Source organism: Gymnodraco acuticeps, unplaced genomic scaffold (genome assembly GCF_902827175.1).
Source record: "Gymnodraco acuticeps unplaced genomic scaffold, fGymAcu1.1, whole genome shotgun sequence".
In the NCBI taxonomy this organism is placed as follows: domain Eukaryota; kingdom Metazoa; phylum Chordata; class Actinopteri; order Perciformes; family Bathydraconidae; genus Gymnodraco; species Gymnodraco acuticeps.
In genome coordinates, this window is record NW_022989977.1 from 2,616,121 (window position 1) to 2,627,472 (window position 11,352).

The window sequence follows — 11,352 nt, forward strand, 5'->3', positions numbered from 1 at the left end:
GGTAAAGAGAGGGGCGGAGTTGTCAACTGATCACACCTCCGGCGGAGCTTTTCGGGCATTCCTGTGGAGGTTGGGGACATTGAACCAGAGTGGTCGGTGTTCAAAGCCTCTATTGCAGAAGCCGCGGCGGGGAGCTGTGGTCTCAAGGTCCTAGGTGCCTCAAGGGGCGGTAACCCTCGAACCTCCTGGTGGACACCGGTGGTCAGGGAAGCCGTCCGACTGAAGAAGGAGGCCTTCAGGGATTTGTTATCCCGGGGGACTCCCGAGGCAGTTGCAAGGTACCGACAGGCCCGAAGGGCAGCAGCCTCATCCGTGGCCGAGGCAAAGCAGCGGGTGTGGGAGAAGTTCGGAGAAGACATGGAGAAGGACTTTCGGGCGGCACCAAAGTTGTTCTGGAAAACTGTCCGACACCTCAGGAGGGGGAAGCAGGGAACCATCCAAGCTGTGTACAGTAAGGATGGGACGTTGTTGACCTCAACTGATGGAGTGTTAGGGCGTTGGAAGGAACACTTTGAGGAACTCCTGAACCCGACAACTCCGCCCTCTATGTTAGAGGCAGAGCTGGAGTATGACGGTGGATCAACACCAATCTCCCGGGGGGAGGTCACTGAGGTCGTCAAACAACTCCACAGTGGCAAAGCCCCGGGGGTGGATGAGATCCGCCCAGAAATGCTGAAGGCTCTGGGTGTTGAGGGACTGTCATGGTTGACACGTCTCATCAACGTTGCGTGGAAGTCGGAAACAGTACCGAAGGAGTGGCAGACCGGGGTGGTGGTTCCCCTTTTTAAAAAGGGGGATCAGAGGGTGTGTGCCAATTACAGAGGCATCACACTACTCAGCCTCCCCGGGAAAGTTTACTCTAAGGTACTCGAAAGGAGGGTCAGGCCGATTGTCGAACCTCAGATTGAGGAGGAACAATGCGGATTCCGTCCTGGTCGTGGAACGACGGATCAGCTTTTTACTCTCGCAAGGATCCTGGAGGGGGCCTGGGAGTACGCTTATCCGGTCTACATGTGTTTTGTAGACTTGGAGAAGGCGTATGACCGAGTTCCCAGGGAGTTACTGTGGGAGGTGCTGCGGGAGTATGGGGTGAGGGGGGTCTCTACTCAGGGCCATCCAATCTCTGTACTCCCAAAGCGAGAGCTGTGTCCGGGTCCTCGGCAGTAAGTCGGACCCATTTCCGGTGAGGGTTGGCCTCCGCCAGGGCTGCGCTTTGTCACCAATCCTGTTTGTAATATACATGGATCGGATTTCGAGGCGTAGTCATGGGGGAGGGGGTCTGCAGTTCGGTGGACTAAGGATTGCACCACTGCTTTTTTGCAGATGATGTGGTTCTAATGGCTTCATCGGTCTGCGACCTTCAGCACTCACTGGATCGGTTCGCAACCGAGTGTGAAGCGGCTGGGATGACGATCAGCACCTCCAAATCTGAGGCCATGGTTCTCAGCAGGAAACCGATGGACTGTCCACTCCAAGTAGGGAATGAGTCCTTACCCCAAGTGAAGGAGTTCAAGTATCTCGGGGTCTTGTTCTCGAGTGAGGGAACAATGGAGCGTGAGATGGGCCGGAGAATCGGAGCAGCGGGAGCGGTACTGCAGTCGCTTTACCGCACCGTTGTGACGAAAAAGGGAGCTGAGCCAGAAGGCAAAGCTCTCTGTCTACCGGGCCATTTTCGTTCCTACCCTCACCTATGGTCATGAAGGATGGGTCATGACCGAAAGAACGAGATCGCGGATACAAGCGGCCGAGATGGGTTTTCTCCGCAGGGTGGCTGGTGTCCTCCCTTAGGGATAAGGTGAGAAGTTCGGTCATCAGGGAGGGACTCGGAGTTGAGCCGCTCCTCCTTCGCGTCGAAAGGAGCCAGTTGAGGGTGGTTCGGGGCACCTAGTTAGGATGCCACCCTGGGCGCCTCCCTAGGGAGGTGTTCCAGGCACGTCCAGCTGGGAAGAGACCAAGGGGTAGACCTAGGACCAGGTGGAGGGATTATATCTCTTCGCTGGCCTGGGAGCGCCTTGGGATCCCCCAGTCAGAGCTGGTTGATGTCGCCAGGGAAAAGAAAGTTTGGGGCTCTCTGCTGGAACTGCTACCCCCGCGACCCGACCACGGATAAGCGGGAGAAGATGGATGGATGGATGGATGTACGATGTGAGGGTCTAAGAATAGAGGGTGTAGTTTTTCTCATACTGATATTCTGAACAATCTGTGCTGTTGTATTTGCTGTAAAGTGTCTAGGCTATTTTTATTATATGTAGCCTACAGCACTTGGCTCGACCAAAAATCGTTTATAAATGTGCTATATAAATAAAACTTGATTTGATTTGATTTGATCCTCTGACTTTCCCCTAGCACCAATAATAGTGTAAATTATTAACTTTTAGTGAAATATCTTGACACCTCTTGGGTGGATTGCCATTCAACCTTTAACAGACATTCATGATGTCCAGAGGATTTATCCTCATGGTTTATGTGATCCGGGGTCATTTTGATATTGACATTTGTTGTTTTCACATGAAATATCTCATAAACTATTTTGTCTTACCTTGCTATCAAAAACACATTCCTTGCACTCAGGATAAATTGAAAAGACTTTGGTGTTCCTCAAAATGTTCCTTTTGTGCCATAGTCAGGTCCTAATTTGTAGATGGTTTAGGACAAAATATCTGTAAAACTATTGTCTTTGTGATCAGCCAGTTGTAGTTATTTTGTTGGTTATCTCATTTGCAAATGTTATAAACCTAGCATGACAAACGAGGATGATACATTTTGTAAATAGTATAAAGACATGCATGTTAACAATGGGGCCATGTTATCATGCTACAATGCTGTGCCACTAAGTACACTAATATGATGGGCTTTAACTAAACTTCCAAACATTTATATTTATATTAATGTAATCATACCTCTAAAACTGTGTATGTCAGGCAATCATTATGATCCTGTGATAGATGAATGCTACTGTACATATCTTTTTGCCAATCCTCCGAGGGCACTAACATATCATCACAGTGGCTCTCAAATGATCCTCAGACAGCCAAAGAAGCCAGGCTGTAAATAAACCTCCCTCAGAAGAGGACACATAGCCACACTGGGGAGTGCGCACATGGAAGCCAATACATATTCACTCTGGCAGGGCCAAGGGTTCAATTATTTGTTTTCCTTGCTCCCAAAAGTTCATGTCAGATGGGTTAGCCATTGGGGCTTATCCATTACCAGCTCGATTCCTGCCTGGGCCCACAGGGGGAGAGCAGAGCTGGGAACAGCAGCTCAATTTCTTTTTGCCATTCTTAAGGACTGGATTTTATAAAAGACAATTGAGTGTTGGAAGACTAGCGTAAAAAGAGAAAGGAAAAGTGGTTAAAGCTAGCTTCCTAGTTTGGTTATAGTCTGTCCCTCTTAATCTCAGAAATACATCTGTCACGTAGAAGCCCCTGCACCCAACCCGGCCCACCCTCTCCTCCACAGTGAGGTATTGATTAAGTGATAATGGACCCTTAGTGGAGTGTATTTATTATGCATCAGTTGTCGATAATCCGCCAAAGTGAGCGAGTAAAAGGTGACTGGTGGATGTCTTCTCCAATTTCTCGAGCTCACCCCACCTACCTCACCTCCTCCACCCCCCCCATATCTGGTCCTCGTAACCCGCCTGTCTTTTAGATAAACAACATCAGACATGTCGCACACGCTCAGTGAAACGATGAGGACAAGATGGTGGCGATAAGGGTCAGCTGCTGATGAATAGACAGAGGTGATTGTTCCAGTCGATAAGTCTTCATGGTATTATTTATTGTTGGGTCTGGATTGAGAGGCCAAACTGATCAGAAATGTAAAGACTGACCCAATTTACAGGGCGTGACTTGTAATAATAAGTTTGTTTGAAATACCCAGCTGATTGCTTTTTGTTTGTTTTTTAGATGATTGATAAACAAGCAGGTAGTGAATCTTGAATCTATATTTACTGTCAAACAAAAGTGATATGATTTTATGATACAGCATGTGGAAGACTTCAAAAATCGATTTATTGTCTGGAAAACTGAGAAAACATCCACCAGTCACCTTTTACTTTTGGCTGAAAATGAATATTAATTAGCAAATAATCTGCACTATTCTGTTGGAATGTTTTTCGATATATCAATGACAGATTTCTCTATGATATATATTAAAGTATTGAAAAATGCTGATCTCAATCCCCCAGAGCACAAGAAGACGTCTTCAAATTGACAATGTTGTCCATAACCTCATAATATTCGATTATTAAAAACTCATTTATGAGAAACTGAAACCAACTCGGAAGTACACTAATTCAACTTCCTTTCATTCATAATGGGATCCAATGTCACAAAAAACATGTTATATTTATAAAAACAACATAATCAATCCAAAAGGCTTCAAATAGATGGAATTTGTGGTTTGAGTATCTTAAATGATCAACAGATTTACCAGATCTCTGGATGAGTAATACAACTATTAGAGTAAGTGTGATTTTGAGAACTGTTCCTCTCGCTTCATCTGACGTGCAATATTAAAGGACTGGCTGAACACTGACTGACAGCGACAAATAGGCTGACCCACATACAGGTCACAACATGACACAGGGAAGACAATCCTTTTGTATTGACACTTACACATACTGCAGCTTAAGGTTGAATTGGAAGGCATTGATAGAGATGAGCCTCAGCTTACATGATGTGACTGTGCTGGAGGGGGAGGAAAAGTACAATGATCAGTGAAACACTCTTTGTTTTAGCAAACATAACACATTACAACTCAGAAATACTGAAATGTGTATGTGAGAAATAAAAGCAGGAGTTGCATTATAGTCATATTCGATAAATCTGCCAACATTTTCTTTTAGATTTTGGTTAAAAAACTCCCAATTGAGAGACCGAAATTTGTGAATTTCTGGTATTTCTACTTTAAAAAAGGGCTCTGGTCAAGGCCGTTTGGTTCTACTAAGGGAAAAACTCATTTCCACAGCGTGCAATGATATTTTGGACAATATGCTCCCAACTTTTTGGAGAACCCTAAACCCCTCCCGCAAGAATGTTAGCTTACCATCCAAACTGTTACTAGGCATTGCATGCAAGGTTTGGAAATCGCCACATGTTGAAGCGGTGTATGATAAAAAGTTTGGGGGGGTGTTTTAGCCTTTTCATAACCATACAGTCTAAGGAGTAGATTAAACTATGGATTTAACCGCTGTAGCTTTTGTCTACCTCTGCCTGATATTAGGGAGCCATTCATCTTGTATTGACTATCAGTCTGACGATGATATTGCATTTGTATGAGGATATCTGTTTTACGTGAATAACAAAAAGCTATATTGGTGCCCGACAAAAACGGATGGGTTTCCGACATTGTATAATGGCGAATGCGTTACTTGTCTTTGCCCTCTCTACTACTGAAGAGTACAAATGGAAACCAAAATGCTTGCAAATATCAACATTTGTCCCGTCCTAGCTATCTAGCAAAATTCTTTGCAACTTGCCTCTTAAGGCTTCTTGCTGGTCTGCCTAACAACAGCAACTTGAGGTTCAGTCTCTTGCTCATGGACCCTTGTACATGAGGATATATGAAGGATAATGAACTACCAATATTGTGAATAAAGGACGACCCACTCTACCTCCTGAGCCACAGCCTCCACAAATCTTTGTTCTCAGTATATAAAACAATATTGTGATAGTATAAAACATAAACTCATGACCGTGTCTTTGTCTTACAGAAAATGGTCTTAGTTAAGAGAAAATGTAATACTTACAGGTTTTTCAGCTCTCTGTAGTAAGCAAGATCAATCTCTGTTATATTCTCCAGGGCGTCTTGGTTTTCAATGTAACTGGTGCGCAAAAAAGGAGTGGAAAAGAGAGAGAGAGTTACAAGGTAAATACATAAAAAATGTTTGAGAACTTCAGCCTTTTGTTGTCTAGATAATCAATTAATACCAAACTACATGAAAATAATAGACAGAAAAGAAACCATTTGAAAGAAAATACAAAAATAAAACGTGAATGATTTTCTTCACCAGGGACATGCAAAGTTAATCATAATTTGTGTTTATCATTCAGGGCATTTCAACCAACCAATTAAAGGGGACAATAAAATACTAATTTGACATTTCTATAAGGCAGTTATGCAGCCAGAACTACAAAAAGGTTGTGCATATTTTCGACAAAGAACACAAAGAAATGCCTATTGAAGATGACATTTAAGACACTGAAAGCAACCAAGAGGATAAACTTGAATGTGAGTCTCCTGTGTAACATTTGTCTCAATAATGACTAAGTAATTACAGAACCATTTAATTTATCTGTTTAAAGACATTATTAGTGAGAGCTGGGAGAAAAGCTCTCACAGATGGGAAAAAACCCATTGGACTTCAACCCCAATGACACGTCTGACCTCCCTGACATCCACTGAACAAACAGATAACAAAACAAGCCGTAATGTCCAGGGACCCACGAACCACAAAGCTATAAGAAGTTAATCTACTGCTCATGTGGAAAAATAATAATGCCTTAAGAGATGCCGGGTAGACAAGGCTGATGGAAAAGTCTTCTCAATGAGTAATTTTCCACTTTTCCAGACATAGCCTTCCTCAGAATAACTAGTGAGCTGAAGATCAATTCAGCACTCAACACAAGGCCAGCCATCTCTTTTCATGGGATGTTGAATAGATGGCTTGATCGGACCTAAAAAGGATTTAGCAAACTGTCCACCATTTTCTCTGCGTTATCCATGTATCTCAGGAGAACTCTCAATGTATTAATGTGAATGTGTTAAGAAAGCCCTCTCATGAACATTTGATAAAATCCTTGGGGCAGCGTTCCTTTGAAAATTAAGTGAACCAGATAATTGTAATAAAAAGGATTAACAAAAATATTAATATTTTCAGGAGACTGGAGAGGAGAGGATATTTGAGAAAGTATAATATTAAATGATGAGTATATTCAATGTAGTATTATGTGCACCAAGCACTTTAAGGTTAGTTTGTTGGAATCTAAACTGAAGGGAAAATGTAAGGTTATGTCATTAATGCACAAACCAATTAAAAAAATAAAATAAAACATATCTATGATTTTTTTTGCCAGATATGTTGCCTTTATGATCCAGGCATTCCTCTACCTCTTCAAACATTGTCCAAAATGCAAATTGACAGGTTAAAGTTTTGTTGGCAATTCACATGTATTATTCTAATAGAATGTTGTATATCAGAGTATTTAATGTTATAAAGACAAACGATTTAAAACCAACTTTTTAGTTAAATAATGGTGAAATATTGGCTTTAAAGTAGCCTCATTTTAATTGGACAGAATGAGTTAAAGAAGGCAGACCATTTTTTAGAGGGTAATTTTACATAATAGGGCTACAATTGTAATAAAAGCATAACATGTTGCTCCTAATATGCTGCTAGTACGACAGATCTACAGTATGATTATCAGTTTATAGTTCTCTGTGAAATCCTAATAATATTTGCAAGAATAATGCTGTACTAAAATGTAGTCAATAGTGAAGTATTTTCCTCTGAAATGTAGTAAAGTAAAATAATTAGGTGGCTAGGAAGAATAGATAGACGTATATAATCTATGGGGGCACCCCTTTGTCATACAGTACTGTAATTATTTGAATAAAGATTTGTTCATGGTTTTATAGTGTTCAATGCATATGCCAACAAATACCTGCAGTAATTTCTAGTTGATGACAGCCACTTTCAGCATGTGGCGTTGTTTCAACCTCCCAGTTTGTCGGCTGCAACACACAAACCTTTTTATTCCTGTGTGATTGACCCACAGCAATAATGTGATTACAGGGCAGGTGGGCCCAGGATCACCCATCGCCGTTACTTATTGGATTGAGCCAAGTGGGTTGTATATCATCTATTGTTCCCGGGTGGAGGCATTGACTGGCAATTCACAAAATTGAATTTATAACTCAGCGCATGATGAATTTTGGCCCCTGTTCCACAGTTAATGGCCCCTTGTTTGTTCCGCGCATCGGCTGTATTGCCTTGCGCTGCCAATACAGAGAAGTGTTGTTGTTTGCTGGCATGTAGAGCACCGCGGTAAACAGAATCCGAGAACAGTCCGCTTACTTATTGATTGAACGGTTTAGAGAGAATGTCGAGCCTCACCCTGAGCTCTATGAAACATGTTTAGCTGCAGGTACAAGGAAATGCCTCTGAGATGAGAGAGAGAAGGGAGGAAACGAAAGGTGGAGGAGAAAGAGGGGGAGGAAAAGAGGAGAAGTATGGCATATCGTAATAGAGGCAGAAAGCAGCAGTAAATTGACTTGCTCCATCGAAATAGCATTTCACGAAAGTAGTTCCTTCTTAACAAGTGCTAATTGCTACGATCTGGGGACAGGAACAAAGAGAGAACAGCGTGGTGGTGAGGAGAGTGACATTTACTTTTCCATATAGGAACTGATGGTGGGTTGCATAATAATACAGCAGCCGTCTTTAAATCACAGGTGGTCAGATTCATTCTAGCACCTTTTTCATACAAAGTTTTAAAAAGCGAAATAACAGTCATATGCAGCTGTAGCCGAGTGAGAAATATCAGTGAATCTGAGCACTAACTTGAGTTTTATTCAAACACATCCAGAGAGTGCCTTTCCATAAATATGTGACAATCAAAAGTGTGGCATGTATGGCTGTGAAGAACAACATACATCAAACTCCTCTCCAGCATCAGGTGACCATCACAAGCGTTCTTCTCTTGAGCACCAGATGAACCACAGCGAAGGAACATGAATTAGGTCAGAACAACCTCGACCCAGGTCAGCACATCTTTCATCAGAAGTGGAATGTACATTTGAGTCTTACAAATTGATCAAATACTGTCTACAACCACTCATATCTCAGATTAAAGCTTGCTGGTCTCTACTGTGGATAAAAGCATGGCGGTAAATGTACATGAAGTAATGATGTGATCTCCAGAACATCGTACACATGTTTCTTGTCCTGTGGTAGACTTTGGGACTGTGATTTGATAACACTAACTTTTAATCTTCAGATAAGTATAAAAATATGTTTTCTCAGCTCAGTTTTTCAGTGTTACACTTTTAATAAATGTAAAGATGCTTTGAAGAATTTATTTGAAGTACATTGTGTCAGAAACAAACAGCAGGTAGCAGTAGGAAGGTTCAAACTGAAGTCAGTATATTGAACTCCAATAACATGGTGATGTACTGAATGCGTACTCTTTGAAATTAGTTTTAATGAAAGAAGAGTCAGATCTTGAATTCAAATAAACATGCAGCTCTCATAACATAAAAAAACACTTGTGAAGTTTTCTACAATACTGCAAAAGTCACTAGTACTAGGATCCTTTAAAGACCCCCGAGGCCATATTTGGAGGCACAATGGATAATAGGACATCAGTTCCCGTCACTCTGTGCCAGTTATTGTCAGAAGCAATCCATAATTGATTTCCAATGACTAGTGTCCAAATTACTGCCATGCTAATGCATCTCAAACAGCAGTACATTTACTTCATCAATCAGTCTCTGGATTTGGCAAAGAACAAACTCTCTCTACTCTCAACAGAGCAAAAATCTGAAGTAATACATAACGCCTTGCATATCGCCCAGTGTGACCTCGAAGTACTAATATTTGGCTAGAAATTGTAATTCTCTCTGAGCTGAATACAAATGGCAAACACTGCAAAGAACAGACTCTTCTCAAGATATGAAACAGACCAAATAATGTAGCAAATAAAAATGACTAATGAGAAAAAAACGAATACCTACAAAGTAAACCATCAACCATTAGCATGCAGAGAAGCGATTGTTAGTCTCAGTCGTAGCATTAGAGAGCAACTTTATTGCACAAACTTGAATGATATAGTCAGTGTTACACCTGCATTTATATTACTCAATCCAAAAGCTAACCAATGACTGTAGAGAAAAGTATTAGATAACTATATTGGAGCACCTGGACTAGATAACAAACAATGGTACAACACCAAGAATTACCAGCAAACATTGCCCTCTACTAGAACTGCAGACAAGATATTACACCAGTTGCAGATGGTCCCATAAAAAACAAAACTCTGCCATTGAGACACTCAAAACTATTTCAGCGCCAACCCAGAGTGACAACATGAGTACAAACAGAGAAAATCCAGCTTGGCAAACCAACAATATCAAGGCAGCTCATGCTTATTTAGAGGCACATGCAGCGCAGGTGGCACATCATACTCACATCTCCGTCACATTCTCACTCTCTTGTGTTGCCAGTGCCGGGATGCTGGTGATACCATTGGGCTCCAGGCACTGCAGCATGGCGAAGGAGCACCTGCAAGCCGCCGGGCAGCCTCCCAAAGCGGGCGCCGGTGCCAGGCTGAGCAGGGCGAGCACCAGGGGAAGTGCCAGGGCATAGGGTGCCACAGCCATGCTCAAAGAGGATCTTCTCAGCCCCAGAGAAGAGCTTTGGCAGCTGTAGTTGGAGTCAGTGTCTGTGTGTTTCACCTAATGAAGAGTCAGCGAAGAGAGATGAGGAGCTTTCACACACTGAGGCTCTTCTCTTGGCTCTCTGGCAGAGTGGAAATCCCAGCTGCTCAGGGTCTGGTGCTGAGCCACAGCTGTACTGAGCAGCAGGAGGGGCAGGCAGTCAGGCAGGCAGGCAGGCAGGCAGGCAAGGGGCCTCTGGGGACATGGTGGTAGTGGGCTGCAGCCTCTCTCTTTCTCCCTCTCTCCTCCACGGGAGGGGCAAGATAACAGGGGCCAGAGTCACCAGACACCTCCGAAAGAGAAAGGGGGATAAGGGAGGGGTTAAGGGTGTGTGTTGATGATAATGAGAGGAGGAGATGGGATATGATGATGGAGATCTCATCTGCCCCCCCTGGGTGAGAGGTCTGCTGTCCTGCCAGCAGCTCGAGGTGCAAACAGAGCCAAGAAGTCAGGGCTCCTGGGTGCCTGGAAGCATGCAGCGGCACTCTCACACAGACACAACTGTAGAAACATCTTGCTGGATGAATGGATGGATGTTTCTCTACTTGTAGAATTGATTGTTGAGATTTAGGAGGTCAGTGATGAATGTAATGGCTGTGGGAAAGTGGTTAGGGGTTAGGAGACATTGTATCTACAATAAGCTGTTTCGTAACAGTGTGAACACCCAGCAGAATTCAATAATAGGAAATGAAAGTAAGAGACTACACGTCTCCATGCTGTTGTTTTCCTCCATAGAGTACAGTGTTGCACTTCACTTAGTGTGATCCTAAAAAGGGAAATAAGCATTGCACTTTCACTCATTTTACGTGATACGAACAACAGACTGAGGAAAACTCTCCAATACTTTGCTCTGGAGCTTCAGTATTATCTCTAGCTACATAACACTTGACAAACCCTAAGTGGTTTTTC

The 11,352-nt window shown here is 42.9% G+C and overlaps 1 protein-coding gene across 2 annotated transcripts in view; it reads right to left on the reverse strand.

Annotated features, from left to right (window-relative positions):
- Positions 1 to 10,670, reverse strand: part of ntrk1 (neurotrophic tyrosine kinase, receptor, type 1) — a 33,277-nt gene extending 22,607 nt beyond the window's left edge. For both annotated transcript variants that reach the window (XM_034211402.1, XM_034211401.1), the window contains exons 1-3: positions 10,196 to 10,670; positions 5,756 to 5,830; positions 4,623 to 4,694 (exon numbers count right to left, since the gene is read on the reverse strand). In XM_034211402.1, coding sequence (XP_034067293.1) covers positions 4,623 to 4,694; positions 5,756 to 5,830; positions 10,196 to 10,386 — 338 coding nt within the window. In that variant the 5' untranslated portion in view covers positions 10,387 to 10,670. The remainder of the gene's footprint in view (positions 1 to 4,622; positions 4,695 to 5,755; positions 5,831 to 10,195) is intronic.
- Positions 10,671 to 11,352: the final 682 nt, after the last annotated feature.